The 19,132-nt window shown below is 49.9% G+C and overlaps 5 protein-coding genes across 6 annotated transcripts; 2 read left to right on the forward strand and 3 right to left on the reverse strand.

Moving 5' to 3' along the window:
• Window positions 1-376: 376 nt before the first annotated feature.
• On the reverse strand, window positions 377-5,596 carry LOC1280476 (mucin-2). Its single transcript, XM_320322.5, has 4 exons — window positions 5,396-5,596; window positions 5,104-5,300; window positions 4,620-5,039; window positions 377-4,558 (listed from the first exon to the last, which is right to left on the reverse strand). The coding sequence occupies exons 1-4, from the start codon at window positions 5,416-5,418 to the stop codon at window positions 570-572; spliced, it is 4,629 nt and encodes a 1,542-aa protein (XP_320322.3). The 5' UTR covers window positions 5,419-5,596; the 3' UTR covers window positions 377-569.
• A 162-nt stretch (window positions 5,597-5,758) lies between these two features.
• On the reverse strand, window positions 5,759-8,161 carry LOC1280475 (sterol O-acyltransferase 1). 2 transcript variants are annotated; one of them, XM_061663127.1, is made up of 4 exons: window positions 7,839-8,161; window positions 7,587-7,654; window positions 7,041-7,509; window positions 5,759-6,976 (listed from the first exon to the last, which is right to left on the reverse strand). In XM_061663127.1, exons 1-4 carry the CDS (start codon window positions 7,930-7,932, stop codon window positions 5,898-5,900), a joined length of 1,710 nt encoding a protein of 569 aa, XP_061519111.1. In that variant the 5' UTR covers window positions 7,933-8,161; the 3' UTR covers window positions 5,759-5,897. The 2 variants fall into 2 exon arrangements, with proteins under 2 accessions (XP_061519111.1, XP_061519112.1); XM_061663128.1 differs by lacking the exon at window positions 7,587-7,654 and having other exon boundaries at window positions 7,839-7,924.
• A 1,012-nt stretch (window positions 8,162-9,173) lies between these two features.
• On the forward strand, window positions 9,174-11,680 carry LOC1280474 (sterol O-acyltransferase 1). Its single transcript, XM_061663129.1, has 4 exons — window positions 9,174-9,592; window positions 9,777-9,844; window positions 9,922-10,390; window positions 10,455-11,680. The coding sequence occupies exons 1-4, from the start codon at window positions 9,499-9,501 to the stop codon at window positions 11,531-11,533; spliced, it is 1,710 nt and encodes a 569-aa protein (XP_061519113.1). The 5' UTR covers window positions 9,174-9,498; the 3' UTR covers window positions 11,534-11,680.
• A 420-nt stretch (window positions 11,681-12,100) lies between these two features.
• Window positions 12,101-16,467, forward strand: LOC1280473 (facilitated trehalose transporter Tret1-2 homolog). Its single transcript, XM_320319.5, has 5 exons — window positions 12,101-12,778; window positions 13,218-13,524; window positions 14,618-14,753; window positions 14,820-15,028; window positions 15,097-16,467. Exons 1-5 carry the CDS (start codon window positions 12,762-12,764, stop codon window positions 16,186-16,188), a joined length of 1,761 nt encoding a protein of 586 aa, XP_320319.5. The 5' UTR covers window positions 12,101-12,761; the 3' UTR covers window positions 16,189-16,467.
• Window positions 16,468-16,471: 4 nt separating this feature from the next.
• Window positions 16,472-19,076, reverse strand: LOC133394120 (uncharacterized). Its single transcript, XM_061663130.1, has 5 exons — window positions 18,893-19,076; window positions 18,707-18,821; window positions 17,148-18,634; window positions 16,814-17,080; window positions 16,472-16,760 (listed from the first exon to the last, which is right to left on the reverse strand). Exons 1-5 carry the CDS (start codon window positions 18,938-18,940, stop codon window positions 16,521-16,523), a joined length of 2,157 nt encoding a protein of 718 aa, XP_061519114.1. The 5' UTR covers window positions 18,941-19,076; the 3' UTR covers window positions 16,472-16,520.
• Window positions 19,077-19,132: the final 56 nt, after the last annotated feature.

A 19,132-nucleotide genomic window follows, 5' to 3' on the forward strand; every position in this document is an offset into this window, starting at 1 on the left:
GGAGCTGTTACACCATTATTCTGTCCCCGTGGACGAGGCCGTTGTTGCCAATCCATCATCGCACGCTGCAACCCGATCGACCGTAACACTCAAGGATCGACCGTCAATCGAACGAGGGGTGGGGGCCGAAAGCAGGCAGGCCCTTTGTTTGTCCTTGTCCTTGCTGCGTCGAGCAGGAAGAAAGCAAACACAAATACCGCGTGGTGCATTTTCTGCGCGCACGGCGCATTGTTTGGCAACGGGCGCGATAATTAACGGTTAACGTTAACCGTGTGCGGACGGCAGCGAACAACAGATGGTTTGGAGTTTTGCTCTTTGCGTTTGTTTCCGGGTTTCGGGCGTTTTTGGGGCCGTTTAGCATTTGGCTCGCGTTGGCTTATTTTACGTTAAAGCAATACACACATGCTTTTTGTTTATTGTATTATTATCCTGCTTAATGTGAACATTTCTTCATTTTTTGTAACATAATATTCATAGCTAATAAACCACAAACCGCCCTCCCCCCATACTACCGATTGCACACGATTGGTTGCTTCTCACTCAACAGGTTTACACAGAGGAACCGGCGATCACCAGTGCGGTACAATCGACGCCACGGACGATGGCGCTCGTAGCGCACCGGGTTCCACCACACCCGACCGGAGCGGGCCTTCCCTCGAGCGGGCCGTTTTTTCGTTAATTTCCGGACAGATTGTGCTCAGGTTAAAGTTGGTTATGGTGGTGGTGCTGCTGCTGCTGCTGCTGTTCGGTATGGAGGAACTGGAACTCGTTACAGACTGCTGCTGTTGATGCTGTTGCTCCTGCTGTTGTTGATGGTGGTGATGATGATGGACGACTACCTGTGATGGCTGATGGCGGTAGTGATGCTGCTGTCCCTCGTGGGAAGCAGATTGCCCGTAAGCAGGCTGACTGGTGGCTGACTGACCACTTCCATAGCCAACACCCGGTGTGGGGTTGATGCACGGTGGCATGTTCAGGTGATGTGAATGCGAGTAAGATGGCTGATGGGACGCATCGAAATGAGTCTGCTGGGGAGCTTTCGTCGAAAGATATTGGCCGTTGTAGTTGTACGATGACGTGGTGGTGGTGGTGGTGGTGGTTGCGGTGGCTGCAGATGAAGTCTTGCGAGTGGCCGAGCTGGATGTGTCCGATGCAACAATGCCAGACGGTTGCGTTGGCTGAAGATGGTGGTAGTTATGATGGCGAGACGAGTGATGATGATGGTGATGATGGTAGTTCGGGTAGGAGGAAGGATCAGTTTGCGGGACACTATGACCCATAGATCCTGAGGATGTGATCGTCGCATTAGCACTCGCATTATAGTTGTAGCTCGATGAGCTCATAATGGTGGTGGCAATCGTAGAAGCTATCGTCGTATTAAACACATATTCCACCGCAGCAGCAACTGTAGCAGCTTTATGGTTCTTTTTACTCTTTGCACTCGTCTGCTCGGTTGATCCACTCGGTTGAGTCGTAGAAGAGGGTTGCTTTTTCTCTCCAAAAGATGGCAGATAGTACGGTGTTGTGTATTCCTGTCCCATCGTGCTAGCTGAGGCGGTAGGTTGCCCATGGGTTGGGTTAGGATAGTTCGTAACCGTCGAAGACGTGGACCCGAGTTCCATCAGCGTGCCTTCCAGGTTTGTTTGATTGTAGTATCCCTGTGAAGCAGATGTCTTGCCGTAGTAAGGTATCGCCGCCGGTGCATTCGATGCGCCACAGCTGCTCGACCCTGTACTGTAGGCCGAATCTCCGTACGAAGATGCCATGTAACCGTTTTGCTGATTGCCAAAGTTGTAGCCCTTGTTGTAATCCACTCCGGCGCCGTTTGTTGCGTACGTGTCGAAATTAAACGTTAACGGCGCTGAACCACTATCCAGCGTGCTTGCTCCGTACTCAAACAGCTTATCCTTCCGGCCACCTTCAAGCCCAACCGTAGACGAATGGGTGTACGAATGGCCAATCAATGCTTCAGCTGAATAGTTGTTATTGGTCGTTTTCTGACACACAGCACCATTACTCATCGAAGGACCATTAGCAGAGTATGACTTGGACGGTTCATTTACGAGCTGACTCACGGAAAGGAAGCTACCGCCGGTGGAGCTTTCACCCGCCTGTCCCGCTCCAATGGCACTGCTGCTGCTCTGCGGGTACGCTTTCTTGGCGACCTTGCAGCTGGAAGCCGTATTCATCTTGTTGCCAGTGCACGCCGCCGAACCGCCGAGTATATTGCCACCCCCGGAAGTGTTGAGCGCCAGATCGCCATTTAAACTCGGTAGCGTTACCGGGGGGAAGTAGGGCGAGGAGCTGTCGTTCAGGATGTTCGACAGCTTGCTCGGCGAGGACCAGGTTAGGTTGTGCTCCTCGCCCGGTGGATGAGCGAAAAAGATGTCCGACTTGTAGTTGTTCGTGGTGGTATAGCCACCGGCCGGCGGGAACTCAATCGGTGGGATGATTTGCGAGGGAATGGTCTCATAGTGCGGTTGCTGCTGCGTCTGTTGCTGACTGTTTTGGGACGATGCGTTGGTGGATTGACCTTGGTGGACACCGGTCGCCATCCAGGAAACGTCGTATTTCGATTGTGTTTGCTGCTGAGACTGTAACTGTTGCTGCTGCTGCTGCTGCTGTTGCTGTTGTTGCAGACCGTTTGAAGGGTCAGTCCGAGCAGTGCTAGTTTCCATGTGAGTTTTCGGCGCTGTTCGTGGCTTTTCGGGCTTAACAACAGCTTCTTGTTTCGCTGGAAAGATATCCACCGCTGCCGTCTGCTGCTGCTGCTGCTGCTGCTGCTGCTCCTGCTGTTGTTGTTGTGGTTTAGTGGACAGCTTCGGAGGCGTTCCGTACGTTTGGGTGGTATTCGTTGGACCCGTCACTATCGTCGACTGCGTGTACGATGGTTCCGTCTTGGTGGAGGATGTCAGACTAAAGGTAAAGCTGGTCGCCGGCTTCTCAGTGGACAGTAGCGGATCGAGCACATTGAACGACGCACAGTAGTTGCTCGGTTTGGCGACAGTTTTGTGGAAATAGCCGTACGTATCGTAGGACGGTGTGGTCATTGTGGTCGCCAGAATCGTGCTGTTCGTGTACTGGCTCTGTACCGTTTTCGGCTGCGAGGCCGTTGTGCTTGTTAGCGAAAAGGTAAACTCAATCGATGGTTTCATCGGCGAGCTAAAATCGTCTACCGGCTTCACTGGGTTCAGAGTACCGCACGAAGGACCGTAAAAGTGCCCTGAACCGATGGACGCTTGGACCGTCGTGGGTGCGGTGCACGTGTTGGACGTTAGCGTGAACGTGAACGTCCCACTGCCGTTGAAGTCGGTTTCCGTTGGAAGCGTTCTATTTGCGGACGCGCCAATCGCTGACCGATTTGGCGCCACGGGCCGACAATCAAGCATATTATCAATCGACTGATAGATGGTCGGATAGTTGGTGAAAGTGTTTTCCCTCGAGCTGCCCGTACCAATCGTGGTCGCTGCATGTGTGCCCGCATGCCCACCAGTCAGCGTAGGAATTGAATGCAATGTAGTAATATCCGGCAGACCACCCACGGTCGGTGCCGTCGTGCCCAGCGTCGTGTCGATATGGCCATAGTTGAAAAAGGACGAAAAATTGTCCAACAACAAGCTGCCCGTTTGTTCATTTGCCACGTTGTTCGCTTTGTTTGCTGATCCTGATTGCTGATGATCCATCGGCCCGGTGGCATCGTGGCATTCGTCCGCCTCGCCAGTGTCTGCATGATTTCCGGCCGCTTTGCCACCGCCAGCCACGAGCGGGAAGTTCATCAGATACGCTGCCGTTGGTGAGAGCGTACCATCATCGTTGCCTCCATGCACATTCGAACCGTCCGGACCAACGTGCAGGTTTGCAAAGATGTCTTCCGATAGGTCCGCTTGGTTTAAACTAATATCGAGATGCGTATCTTGCGTCGGTTCAGTTTCGTTTGGATGCACTTTTGTATGATCCTGCTCCTTTGGAAGGATTTTCATTGCCGCTGGAACGACCACACACTGGTTGGGCTGTTGGGCTGACGTTTCAAGCACATTTTCATGCTGTTTCTGTTGGGCTGCACCATCCTCTTTGGTGGCAGTTTCCCCATTCTGACACTTCCCTTGCCCTTGGAGTCGGGCACGTTTTGCCTTGGAACTGTCGCTGTGCGCTTTGTCTTGCTTTGTAGACCCTGTAGAGGTGCTTGATTTGCGCAACCTTTTACCACCCTTCTCGAGCATTCGTTTCCGTTTCAATCTCGGTGCCGCTTTTGACGATTTCAAGCTGTCGTTGGTGCTCCTTCGCAGCGGTGGAATCGGTATCTTTCCGTTCACTATTCTGCCCGGTATGAGGTCGATCGATTTGATCGTGAATTTCCCCCGTTTGCCCCGGTACCGGGATGGATTTCCGTCTTGGGCGCGATTTTTCAAGTTGATTTTCGATCGAATGTCCTCATTGCCGACGATCAGCAGCGATGAGGGTGGGGCAACGATCGGTACCTGGACGAGATTGCCATTGTTGGATATTATTACGCTCGTCGTCATTATGGGCGTTGGTAGTAGAGCGGGTGTAACGTTCACTAAAAATTTTTTATCCCTTTTAGTAACAATCTTTCATAATTCACACATGTTTTGACTTACCACCATTACTGGGCGGGATGCCATTGATGTTCCGCAATGTGGGTGGACATGGGGCTGGCATGGTGTTGCTGCTGGCACTACTGCAGCTGATCCCGCTGCTCTCCGTCCCACTGGTTGGTGGGGGAATACTTTTAACAATACTTAAACCTACCGCCTCCGTGCTCGCTACACTCGCCGGTGGCTGGTTCTCTATCACAGTTCGTTGTTTCTTGGCGGCTGCACCGGCCCGGCGTTGCCGCTGCACCGTCTTTTTATGCCCGTTTCCATTCTCCTTCTCCTCGCTCTGTTGCTGGCTGTCGTCTGCCGCTATCGTATACTTGCATGGTGGAACGGTTATCTTCGCTTTCCGCAGCAGTTCCGCGAGTTCTTCGTTCCGCACTAGCAGCCGCTTCAAGCGTACCTCTTGCTCCTTTACGTGGTCTGCAATGTTATAGGATTGTTGTGTTATCATTTCAGTCGCTTTACGACGGTCAAACGCCCATACCTTTCAGCGGATCGTGGCACTCTTCCACCAGCGTCTTAATCTTTTTTTGTAGTTTATTAATGTGCTCAATTGCCCGCTGCAGGATTTCCACCTTGCTGAGCGTTGAGGCTGGCTCATGTTCGGGCAGCAGTCGCTGAAGATCATCGAATGTTTTGTTCAGACGCTCGCGGCGCTCCTTTTCCCAGATGCGATTTTGTCTAGAAGATGTTGTTAACACAACACCGGAACGGGAAAATCACATCAAAACAAACATAGGCATTTGTGCAGGAGGCAACACGGGGAAGATACTCACGGTGAGGGTTTCTTTTTTGTCATCCTTTCTTTCTCTACAAGCGGACACTACGGAACGAACGTAACATGTATCCTTAAACATATTAGCGAGTAATTACGCCGTTTACGAAAGCAAAGCACATTTTTAGTAAAATTCTATCTGCAAATTAGTTTAGGCTACGAACTGGAGCTGCGTCCACCTTGTTTGACAGCTTTATTGTTTACGTTCTTTTTTAGCCGCCATATACCGTGCGGCGGCTGTTTCCACGCTTAGCCGCACATGCGTGAACGATTGCATACAATTAGGCGCCGTCTTGTTTGCCAGCCTTTTCAAAATAACTGCACATTTTTTTAAAATTCCGTTACATACACTGATACAAAGGACTTTTTGCACACATAATTTCTATTCTTTTATTTGTTTTCTTACACAACCCATAACATTTAAACATTTCCTTATACAACAAACAAAGCCCTGCGATACCATTTACCCCCTATTCAGTCTTTGCTACTTCGCACAGTCTCCATCAAGGCAAACTCCACGGCGCTGTGATGGTCCAATTGGGATTGTGGGATATACCATTGCACGACCACGACACAGGCACCATGTAGTCTACGATCGAGTCCCCTATGTCGGGACAGTTGCGTCGAGCGTAGTACTCCATGTTGTACAGACTCAGATGCAGTCCATTTCCGATAGACAACACCAACCAAAGCAGCACATTTCCCACATTCTTGCCCAACCGCTTCGTCACAAACATCAGCATCAACCCCAGAAACTCGAACTGCACGAACATTACCGGGTAGAAGAACCGGAACGTAAACGCCAGGATGAGCTCGTGGAACACCGACGACACTGTGAACACAGTCACCGTTGCCAACGGTCGGCAGTTACGAAACACGTGCTCCACACAATCCTTGTACACGTACGTGTACAGCCAATCGTGCACGACCACGTTCCAGGATCGGATATACCCGGCGAACGTGGACTCGTTCCACCAGTCGCGATAGAACATTCGATCGGCGAACCGCAACAGCTCGGCCGCTCCATTCATCCACGCGTGCAGCAGACTGTAGAACGCACACAGGAACGACAACGACCCCGGCATAATGCTACCGAACAGCGATAGGACGAAGCTGCCGGAGCTGATCTTGGCATGGCCAAACTTCTCGAACAGAGGCGCCAGGAACCGTTCCAGAATGAAGCTGATGTAGAACACTACACCGATCACCTCGAGAGCATGTCGAGCAACGACTCGCCAGCGGATCTGCTTCGTGCGCGGATACTCATCCCGGTAGACCAGCGTGGGAGCGAACAGGAAGTAGGCGTACTTCGAAAACGACGGCAGCCCTTGGTAAGTGTCCGGAGAGGTCGGCTTCGAGTCTGCGTGTTTCTTGCCGGAAACGAGCGCTCTCGGAACATTGCTGCGAATAAAGGCATGCGCTTTCATGAGGAAACGAGTCATTTCCATGAGATAGGCCACAGAGCTGGCTGGTGGAAGGTCAAACCAAAGGAGAGCTTTAATGGCTGCAGCAATAAATCCACACTGGTATGACACGAACAGAACTACTGCAGACCAGTCCCACAGCTTCTTCATTGGAGATCCTACAAACGAAAGAAGGGTGCGTTAGAGCACATTATTGAAAGAAGGAATTATGACTTCACTCACCTGCTGTAAAGTTCTTCCGGAACAAGGCCCACATTCGGAAGCATGGATAAAGCAAGAAGGTGGACGTTTGCATACAACACCATAGCATCAGGGCGATGTGAAACTTGCCGAAGCCGGCGATGATCGGTCGAAAGCCCAGATTGATGCTGCCCGTGTCCACGAAATCGTGCACCACGGTGTTGAGGAAAAGGATGATCAATATCACGATGAAGATGTGATAAATCGTCTTGATGTGTTTCACTTCAAACAGATCCGTAAGCAGCGAGTTCCGTGGCATAAACACCTTGTCCGGTAGCTTTCCATCCGTCTTGGCGCTCTTTCGATGTCCCTCGTGGCTGGTGGATTTCTCGTTGAACAGCTGTTTGAGCTCGTAGTTCTTGAGATTAAACTGCTTCACCTCGGTGAACAGGTCGTCCACCGCAATGTCCATCTTCCTCTCCACCTCTTTCCCCAACCGATTGACAATATCCTGAAAAGCGACAACCAGGAAGGTGTGGTAACTGTAACACAAACAGATATTGCACATTACCCCGGTGTCTCACTTACGTGCATTTTCTGTTTCATTTGCTCTACGGCCATATCTTTCACCATCTCCTCGCGGTATTCCCGTTGCGCTGGAAGAAAGAAAGGGAGAGAAGCACACATGTACATAAAATTCTCACTACGAAAATCCAATAGCAATTCTAACACACTTGCATAACAAGTGGACAATCACACACAGGCGCTCCAAGAAACCATACAAAAGCCCTCTTTTTACGTTCTAACCAGCAAACGAAACATGTGGCATCCCACGCCTACCTCGATTGTTGATGGCATTCTGTACGGTCGATCCGGATGAGCCATCATTGCTCCCGGAGCCAGAACTTTCACTTCCACTGCCAGCATCACTCATTGTTCCTGCTTCTCTTTTCTCCCTCTTTTCGTAACACAAAGAATATAAAACACAACACACAACAAGGATGGCCACAGTGCAGCTCAGGCCTCGAGTCTCGTCGCTACGACGTCCAATCAACAACTGAATCTGTGAAGCCTTCCGCCACTAGACGAAGCAGGCCGTGTTCTTGTATGAAGGCTGATAGGGAGTAATCGGTTCACATGCGTTCACCACCGGCAGCCGGTCGATTGTGTTGGTGTTAGAGGAAGCGGACGGTTGTCGGACGGAGGCACTCGTTAAGGGCGCCGAGTGCAGCTGTACTTAAGCCAGCGGTATGGTGGACGACGCATGCGCGATTGCTTGTACCGGTGGACGGGAAGTGCCCTTATGTCTCCAGGAGGTGGATTAGTCATCGAAAAACTGACGGAGAATATCTCCAGATAACACAATATAATTGCATCACTACTTCACGTCACGGATATCTAGAGTGGACTTTGGCACACGTCTCCGTTCGTTGTAAATAGATTACAAGTGGTTGTAGTCTTCTAGCGATATAGTAATCAATATTACGCTGGTAAACAAGTGCATGTGACCTTGTGTAGCTAGTAAACGGTGTTGTATTTGTTTGATTTTACTTGATAAATCATTCATAACATCCCCAGTAGAAGCATACCATAGATTATGCATCGCATTTGTGGGTCAATCCTTTAGTTAAAAAAGTAATTCAATTTTTCTTGAAGTCCTATGATCCATAACAAAAGCCATATTGTTGCAAAGGCTGATAGAATCTTGTACGCTAATTAACACAGATGTCAGTTCAAATCATCCCTGGAAGAGATTGGAAGACGAGGAACTCATTTGAGGCTGTCTGCGTTAACGCTCTTACCGTTCTGTCCTTATCTCTATCTATGGTTGATGTTTTTTTATGGGTCACTGGCAACATAAACAATGAATGTTTGAAAAATCTCTCCTTATTTGTGTTGGACTTTGCACATGCTATTCAAGATATGTTTGATGCTTAGTTCGTTTGGTTTCATCATAATTCAATAACGAAATGGGACACTTATGTTATCTTTCGTTTCAACTGCTCAGTAATCCATCACAGATTGATTTACCACAGAACATAACGTTCTTCTTTTATGTTCCTTAAGAAAACACGTGTTAAGTCATCCGTTTTAATGTGTTTTTTCATGACTAATCCACCTCCTGGAGACATAAGGGCACTTCCCATCCACCGGTACAAGCAATTGCGCGTGCGTCGTCCACCGTACTGATGGCTTAAGTACAGCTGCACTCGGCGCCCTTAACGAGTGCCTCCGTCCGACAACCGTCCGCTTCCTCTAACACCAACACAATCGACCGGCTGCCGGTGGTACCGCATGTGAACCGATTACTCCCTATCAGCCTTCATACAAGAACGCGGCCTGCTTCGTCTAGTGGCGGAAGGCTTCACAGATTCAGTTGTTGATTGGACGTCGTAGAGACGAGACTCGAGGCCTGAGCTGCGCTGTGGCCATCCTTGTTGTGTGTTGTGTTTTATGCTCTTTGTGTTACGAAAAGAGGGAGAAAAGAGAAGCAGGAACAATGAGTGATGCTGGCAGTGGAAGTGAAAGTTCTGGCTCCGGGAGCAATGATGGCTCATCCGGATCGACCGTACAGAATGCCATCAACAATCGAGGTAGGCGTGGGGTGCCACATGTTTCGTTTGCTGGTTAGAACGTAAAAAGAGGGCTTTTGTATGGTTTCTTGGAGCGCCTGTGTGTGATTGTCCACTTGTTATGCAAGTGTGTTAGAATTCCTATTGGATTTTCGTAGTGAGAATTCTATGTACATGTGTGCTTCTCTCTCTTTCTTTCTTCCAGCGCAACGGGAATACCGCGAGGAGATGGTGAAAGATATGGCCGTAGAGCAAATGAAACAAAAAATGCACGTAAGTGAGACAGCGTAGTAATGTTCAATATCTGTTTGCGTTGCAGTTACAACACCTTCCTGGTTGTCGCTTTTCAGGATATTGTCAATCGGTTGGGGAAAGAGGTGGAGATGAAGATGGACATTGCGGTGGACGACCTGTTTACCGAGGTGAAGCAGTTTAATCTCAAGAACTACGAGCTCAAACAGCTGTTCAACGAGAAATCCACCAACCACGATGGACATCGAAAGAGCGCCAAGACGGATGGGAAGCTACCGGACAAGGTGTTTATGCCACGGAACTCGCTGCTTACGGATCTGTTTGAAGTGAAACACATCAAGACGATTTATCACATCTTCATCGTGATATTGATCATCCTTTTCCTCAACACCGTGGTGCACGATTTCGTGGACACGGGCAGCATCAATCTGGGCTTTCGGCCAATCATAGCCGGCTTCGGCAAGTTTCACATCGCCCTGATGCTGTGGTGTTGTATGCAAACGTCCACCTTCTTGCTTTATCCATGCTTCCGAATGTGGGCCTTGCTCCGGAAGAACTTTACAGCAGGTGAGTGAAGTCATAACTCCTTCTCAACATAATGTGCTCTAACGTACCCTTCTTTCGTTTGTAGGATCTCCCATGAAGAAGCTGTGGGACTGGTCTGCAGTGGTTCTGTTCGTGTCATACCAGTGTGGATTTATTGCTGCAGCCATTAAAGCTCTCCTTTGGTTTGACCTACCGCCAGCCAGCTCTGTGGCCTATCTCATGGAAATGACTCGCTTCCTCATGAAAGCGCACGCCTTTATTCGCAGCAATGTTCCGAGAGCGCTCGTCTCCGGCAAGAAACACGCAGACTCGAAGCCGCTCTCTCCGGACACTTACCAAGGGCTGCCGTCGTTTTCGAAGTACGCCTACTTCCTGTTCGCACCAACGCTGGTCTACCGGGATGAGTATCCGCGCACGAAGCAGATCCGCTGGCGAGTCGTTGCTCGACATGCTCTCGAGGTGATCGGTGTAGTGTTCTACATCAGCTTCATACTGGAACGATTCCTAGCGCCTCTGTTCGAGAAGTTTGGCCATGCCAAGATCAGCTCCGGCAGCTTCGTTTTGTCGCTGTTCGGTAGCATTATGCCAGGATCGTTGTCGTTCCTGTGTGCGTTCTACAGTCTGCTGCACGCGTGGATGAATGGAGCGGCCGAGCTGTTGCGGTTCGCCGATCGAATGTTCTATCGCGACTGGTGGAACGAGTCCACGTTCGCCGGGTATATCCGATCCTGGAACGTGGTCGTGCACGATTGGCTGTACACGTACGTGTACAAGGATTGTGTGGAGCACGTGTTCCGTAACTGCCGACCGCTGGCAACGGTGACTGTGTTCACAGTGTCGTCGGTGTTCCACGAGCTCATCCTAGCGTTTACGTTCCGGTTCTTCTACCCGGTGATGTTCGTGCAGTTCGAGTTTCTGGGCTTGATGCTGATGTTTGTGACGAAGCGGTTGGGCAAGAATGTGGGAAATGTGCTGCTTTGGTTGGTGTTGTCGATCGGAAATGGACTGCATCTGAGTCTGTACAACATGGAGTACTACGCTCGACGCAACTGTCCCGACATAGGGGACTCGATCGTAGACTACATGGTGCCTGTGTCGTGGTCGTGCAATGGCATATCGCACAATCCCAACTGGACCATCACAGCGCCGTGGAGTTTGCCTTGATGGAGACTGGGCGAAGTAGCAAAGACTGAATAGGGGGTACATTGTACGGCAGGGCTATGTTTGTTAAGTAAGGAAATATTTAAGTGTTGTGGTTTATGTAAGACGACAAATAAAAGAATATAAATCATGTGTGCAAAAAAAAAGAAATCCTTTTTAGCAGTGTATGTAACGGAAATTTAAAAAATGTCAGAATTTGAAAATGCTGGCGACGACGCCTAATTGTATGCAATCGATCACACTTGTGCCGCGCGCGTACAGGCAGTCTCCGTGTGGCTAAGGCGGCGCTCTGTTACCTATCGAGCAAGACAACAGATATTTCTTATCAGTTAACTTATTTCAATTATATATTTTAAATGTTTTAACATGAATATTTTTGAACGAAGACAAATCATACGCTTGATGGTTGGGTAATCATTCCGATTAGGTACATCATTCATTTTTTATCGGAAAATAAAAGTTTCAGTACACATCGAGCACAATCTTGCTCGTTTGTATCGTTCAATAGCCAACAGAGCGCTGCCTTACTGCTGCTGCTAAAACCGAACGTAAACAATAAAGCTGTCAAACCAGTCGATTTACGATTGTGTCAGTGCAAAAAATAAGTTCGTTTTGTTTGGATAAATTTCTGCCGCATATTTTCACTCAACTTTTTCCGCGACAAATTGGCATGCAATCGTAATACAACTCCTAAAACATGAAATTTGAGTGATATTTGGTAGTGTGAAATTGTAAACATTAATTCCCCCTCATCATTTATCTAGTTCGATGTAAAGGTGTTTGGTGTAATTGTTGTTTTTCCATCTCCGGTTTAGTGAAAAAATCGCCTTTCGTTTGACCACAAATCGCGCGATTCACTCTCTTGAAAGGTTCGCGTCATCGATTGCCGGCTTTGCTGTTAGCAGCGCGTGCCGTCGCCCGACCGTTTTGTTGTTCCGGCTTATTACCAATCAGGCTCGCGAATGTTGTTACTGTGCGCGTCTTGGGTCGGGCGGTGGTAGAGCGGTGTATAGTATGCTGCTGGCGCGAGCAAACTTTCAGTCATTCGTTCACGTCCGAGCGACACACGCGCGGTGCTGTGGTTACGCGTTGCTTTAGGCGCTCTTTCCGCGCCGATGGTATAACTTGGAGTAGGGAAAAGCATCCATCCCTTCGCGTCTACACACGAGAGGAAGGGTGAAACTAATGTTGCAGAGATTTTGAGCTTGGAATTCACACAAATCGTTCTACAATGAAAATAACACAAAGGTAAATATTATAAACATATTTTTGCATCTTATTCCAGATTGGTGAAAGTACAGAAAATTGAGATAGAAAGTGTTTTGCTTGAGACATCTCTCCGCGATCCTTGAGCTTATTCTGCAATAATTTTGCTTCACCTTCCACAACCTAGAGCCGCTTAGAACGATTAGGTCAAGTAGGCCGACCTGGAACCTGTTTCGCTATGGTTACATGGCGCGCACATTAAGCGGGCCGTGACACAGCTGTTTTACGCCACTTGAAAACTACAATTTCTCATGTGGCTCCTCTCTCCGTTTTGTCGTTTACCGCTTCTCTCGCCGAAGGTCAGCAATCGATATCTTATCAGCGCACCTGGCCGACCAAATATAAACCGTCATCGATAGAGCGTGATTGTAGCAAAAAAAATGTATACTAATTCCCTCTTTCATCCTAATTCCTCTATTAGCTATTCGCCAGAGGACCGTTGGGTGGATGGCAGCACCTGCCTAGAGACGGAGCTATGCCTGCCGGACAATATGATACGCACCGGCACCGAACTGGAATCGCTGCAAACCGGTCCCGTGCTGATCGTCCCGTCCCCGAAGGCGACGCAAGAAACGGTGGATGAAAAGGAAGCGCTAAAGTACGTCGAGCACAAGCGACAGCTCAGCGAACCCTGCTACTACCCCGAAGCAGGGAGCCCGAAGCAGCAGAAGCAAACGACGTTGGCGGAGGTTGTATCCGTGTCCACGACGAAAGGCGTATTTCATCAGGTGTGTAAATTGCAAAAAATCTCAAAGCCTGGTCGAACTACATGCAAACGGTGTGCCGCCGAACGAATCGCAACATCGATTGTTTGGTGATTTGGTTTGGCTTTGTATTGTTTGCCGTTTAAAACCGGAACCCGGTTGCTTCCGAACTGCACGGAAGCGTTTAATGCGCGGTGCAGTGTAAATAGCGGCCAAGTTGCATGACCGTATCTTAATGCAAATAATTACACCAGAGCAATCACACAGAGCAATAACTTTTTGTTGATGCTGAGGCATAAAGATAGCGTGCCGATTGTTTGCTTACTTTGCATCTGTGTAAACACACTTTCTCGGAGATGTAAAAATCACACCTTACAGCACACAAACAATTCTTGCTGGCGCAGTCGATTAGTCTCACGTAGCATATGCAGCACATTGGCTTATCATTTCCGTTCATTATGCTGCTGCATGCGCTTTTTTGCGCGTTTCAAATTGAGGCCGTTCAACAGAATCAGAGTTACAATGTATGCTTTGTTTGAATTCGGAAGTAGCCATAACAGATGATGATGATGATGATTGCAGCTGATGATGCGGTGTGTAGTGCATCAGCAGCGTCAGCTGTTCGTTATCGTTGCAAACCATCAACCATTACGCTGCAATTGATAGGAGGTGCACGCGAACATCAAACCGTTCAGTTAATTTCTTCTAATGCAAATGCGTAACAGTGTCACCCATTGCGATGATGATGATGATGATGATGCTGGGTTGCAGGGTGGCGCACAACCAATCAGCCTCATTGGTTCGTTGTTTCACAAGCAAAGCTTAATTGCCGCAATCGAGTTCCCGAATCGATGCGCACGTCAAGGACCACTTTATTGTTTTCGATTAAAGCGTGGTATCATGGGCCGCAGTGCTTCGTGCTTCGGACATGCCTTTCTTCCCTTGAACAAACAATCAAACTCAAGATAATGTTAGTTTTTTTAGGGTTTTTTTTTGGGGGACATGTTTATGTCCGTGTTGAAATTTAGAACCACGCACAAGGACAAAACCGTTTGTTATTAAAATAGATTCCCCAAAAATGATGCTTTGTCCTTCAAACGATCCTATCTACTTACAGTTACTTCTGACCTCGGCCGTGCTGCTGCTAGCTGCCGGCTGTGGCATGCCAATCGGGTACTCGGCCGTGTTACTGCCCCAGCTGTACGATTCCAACGAAACGCTTGCGATCGACATCGAGATGGGCTCGTGGATCGGTATGTTTTACGTTAACTGTCCCAAAAACCGTACTTTTGATGCAATTTTTGCTTCCTTTTTTGCAGCAAGTGTCCACAGTCTGGCCACTCCGATCGGTTCGTTCGCCTCCGGCCCGATCATGGACCGCTGGGGTCGTCGGCCAGCTATTCTATTAGCGATTGTACCGCTATTCGGTGGTTGGGTACTGCTTGCCACAGCTTCCTCCCACTTTCTGCTGCTGCTCGGGCGTGTTGTTGCAGGAATTTCCGTAGGATTGACAGCCGCGCCGGCACAGGTAAGAACAGCATCAGCCATTGCTCTTTTTTTCCAAAAATAACTTATCGTTTCTCTCCTCCAAAACAGATTCTGCTGGCAGAAATAGCCGAACCGCGGTTGCGTGGCCTCCTCATCGGTGCTCCGTTTGTGTCGTACTCGCTCGGCATCCTGCTCGTGTACGCGCTCGGCAGCCAGTTCCACTGGCGGGAGGTAGCCTGGGGTGGCACCGTCCTGCCGCTGCTCTCCTTCGTTGCCCTGTTCTTCGCGCCCGAGTCGCCCGTGTGGCTGGCGCGCAACAATCAACCGGACCGGGCCGCAAAAGCACTGACCTGGCTGCGCGGCTGCCCCGTCCAGGCGAAGCAGGAACTCCACCAGCTGACCGAGCGGTTCGAGCAGGAGCAGCAGCAGCACAACCGACGTCCGCAAAACTTTTGGCGCTCGCTCGGCGAGCTGGCCATCGTTAAGCCGCTCATCATCATCAACGCGTTCCACGTGCTGCAGATCCTTTCCGGCACCTATCTCGTGGTGTTCTACGCCGTCGACATCATCTCGGATATGGGCGGCAGTGACATCAACTCCATCCAGGCGGCCGTGCTGACGGCGATCGTGCGCCTTGCCTTCACCTTCCTGTACTGCTTCCTGCTGCTGATGATGCCTCGCCGCCTAATGGTGACGCTGAGCGGTCTCGGATCGGGGCTGAGCTGTGTCGCTATCGCTGCGTTCATGTACGTTCGCGCCGGCGAACCGAAAACCCCGCTCGACACGTACGTCGCGGCAACGCTGATACTGATCTACATTGGGGCGAATACCGGCTTCATGACCATGCCCGGCATAATGATCGGCGAGCTGCTGCCGGCCAAAATCCGCGGCCAGATAGCGGGCTATCTCTTCACCATCTTCAACCTGCTGCTGTTTGGCGTAGCGAAAGGGTTCCCGTACGCGAAGGCGGCCCTCAAAACGCAGGGTCTGTTCCTGATGTTCGGCATCGCATCGTTCGCTGCCTCGCTGCTGCTGTTCCTTCTGCTGCCGGAAACGAAGGGCCGCTCGCTGCACGACATCGAAGACTACTTCCGGCAGCGCAACTGGCTCTGGATGAATCGGAAGCGAGCTCGGGACGAGGAGCAGCAATCTGGCGTCCACCACGGTGGAGAGGAAGGCAAGCCGCTGTCGAACGAGTGATCGTGTGCCATGTGCCAACGTGTGCGGACAGCGGACGTGTATGTGAGGGAGAAAATCATTTGTATGTGATATTTTACCGTAGTGCTTAAGGGCCATCCTACATTAATTCGGTAGTGAAAGATCCACACACCAGCAAAAACGCTGTGCACGGGGGGTTTGGATCATTTCTTAATGCATTCCATATAATCATTCATTCCATTGAGTGTACGTGTGTGTGTGTGAGTAGAAAAAAGGGTATTAAAGTAGAAAATGCTGCACCAGCAATTACCTTATCAAAAATGCATTTTTTTCGTGCGACGAATGCTCTACTTTCAATTCAAACTCGAAATGGCTTAGAATCTGGTTCTGCTGTTCGTACCCTTCGCCGTTGGCATCACTCGGTACTGGAATGGACGCCACGGACGTACCTGCGGTACCATGGCCGGCTCACAGTTGGGAAAGTAGGCCGAAAACGTCTGCCGGAATCTGTCCGGCCCGGAATGGTACGGCACCATGCTCGTCCACCAGATGCGTCCCTCTTGTATTTGAACGTTTTTAAACTTTCGGTAAAATTTGTACATCAAACTGGCCGCCTGCAAAACGGGAAGTTACATTAATCTGTTTTTAAACGGACAGTGCCACATACCGTCGTTTCCAGCTTGGTTTTGTAGTTCCAGTTAACCTGCAGCTGCAGTCCAGTATCCTTGCGCGATGGCCAGCGCACGGAAGTGGCACGCGGTATGAGATAGTTCCAGAAGTGTTTGCTTTCCAGCAGCGCAGCTTCCCTTTCCCGCGGATCGATCGGCACGTCGTAGCGATCCCGAATCCAGGCCTGCAGGATCGGTAGCCGATCGACGCAAGGGAAGGTAGCTAACAGGTACATTGGATTTTCGGTTAGCCGGCGAAGAGCGCGCTGTTAAAGAATTAAAAAAAAAAGTGTTGGGATAGGGCAGAACAGGCGATGAAACCCCTGTCATTACCTTCAACAGATCCTGTAGATCGGTCCCATCGGTCGCCTCGATGTATTTAACGTCCAGCGGATCCGTCGTCACCGATGGCGATTCGTGGTCATCATCCGTTGCCTTGGTCCGTTCCTGCCAATGTTTCACCTCTTCTTCCCACGTCATCTTGGCAAACCGCTCGATCGCTTGGTCAATGTCCGTGTCCTTAATCCGGCCGGTTTGGTCCACACCGAGCGCACGCTGTATGGCACACTTGATCGGACACGTGGGCTCAACCCGCTCATCTCCGTAAAATATTGTATCATGATCAAACTCGTACGGAACTGGTTTGTCGCAGAACTTAAAGTAACGCTGGTCCACATTGGCCATCGACTCCGGTACCAGCGTGTCCGAACCTTCCGACTCTGTGCAGTTACACTTTTGTCCCTTCAGCATCTTCTTCTGCACTTCGAAGCGCTCCCAACACTCGGGACAATCGCTGGTCGGTTCCAGGATCGCCATCGTTACCGCCTCGTCCGCCAGGCGCTTCAGCAAACTCTCCACCTGGCGTTTGGCGTCGTTCTGTTGCTCCTCGTCGGCCCACTGTACACACTGGGCACGAACCGCCTGCATCAGCACCTGTTTAGCGGATGTGTTTCGCTGCAGTATTTCCAACACCTTCGCTCCTTGCTCATCCAGTTGGTGGTGTTTGGGGCAGAGCATCTGGCAACATTCAACCCGTGCCACCATGTTACGGATGTGGTCATTCAACAGGTCCATCACGACCGCACCGGCACTGTTGATCGAGCAGTTGCTGCTCGAACACATGTACTGGGAATCGTCCGCAGAGAGGTAGTACTCGCTGGAGTACAGATTGCGCCGGGATCCTCCGCACCGCGTAAACCAACGGGACTCTTCGTTGCGAATAATGTGCTCCGGATCGCGGTACTTTGCATACCGGCCAAGAAATTCGTCCCGATGAGGTTGGATCTTCACCGGAACGGTGAAACCCGTTACGAACACCTTTTGCCGTTGCAGATATGGAGATTTGGTCCGAGGGAAAGGGGACTTTCGATGGGATGTTTCAGCAACGCTCGCTGCGACTGAGGTCGGACGCGTAGGTTTCTTTGGAGGCAGCACTTTCTCCAATCCTCGCAACGTGGTCATCATATCCAGGTGAGCAATCGCCGACAGAAGCAACCGTTCGTTGATCGTGTAATCCTTCGCCCGGGGGGAATTATTGTCCTGCCCGGGACTGCGTATGTAATGTAGCTCGAGCAGCAGCCAGATGAAGGACAGATCATTCCCATTGCATAGAATCAGCGAGGTGCGCAGGACTCTGTTGGGGCAAATCGGATAAACGCCTAGCTTTCGGAGCAGTGCCGATGTGCGATGGAACGTACGCTCATCCGTATCGTCCGCGATGGCGTCGAGCAGCTGGTCACAGATGGCGCACTGCTCGTCGGTCAGCTCTTGAAACCAGAGCGGCGTGCTACGCTTACGAAGAATTTTGCAAATTTTTGCTTCTAAAATGTGGTCGTATGCAGAGAAATGAGTATTAACCTGGGAAAAAGGGGGAGAAACATTGTAGATCGTACCTTTCTCCTTCAGAATCAGGTTTAATCCCTCCATGTAGTTGTGATAGGCCTTAACAGCCGCCTTGTACCTTCGATCAAATGCATCATCGTTGGACGATGTTCTCTTTTTCGTTCGCTATAAAAAATCGGCAGGAGATCGTATCATCATTATCCTTAGTTCCTGAAGTTTGTTTGTGGAGGTCTTACCTGAATGACAACAGATTTTCGACGCTTGTAAACGATTTCGTTTGACATGATGAAATTTTCCGTACAACTTCAGGATTCCTTACCAAATGAGTGTGAAATGCAGATTTGCAACGCCAGCAAACTACCGGCATGGTAATTTCCAATGTTTCCTTTGACCGTTTTACTTTCGCTGTGGATATTCTGTACACTCATCCCAAGATTGAATATGCATTTGGGGAAATCTCGATTTTTGAAAAAGTA

The sequence above is a fragment of the Anopheles gambiae genome, chromosome 3, assembly GCF_943734735.2.
Source record: "Anopheles gambiae chromosome 3, idAnoGambNW_F1_1, whole genome shotgun sequence".
Taxonomy (NCBI): Eukaryota; Metazoa; Arthropoda; class Insecta; order Diptera; family Culicidae; genus Anopheles; species Anopheles gambiae.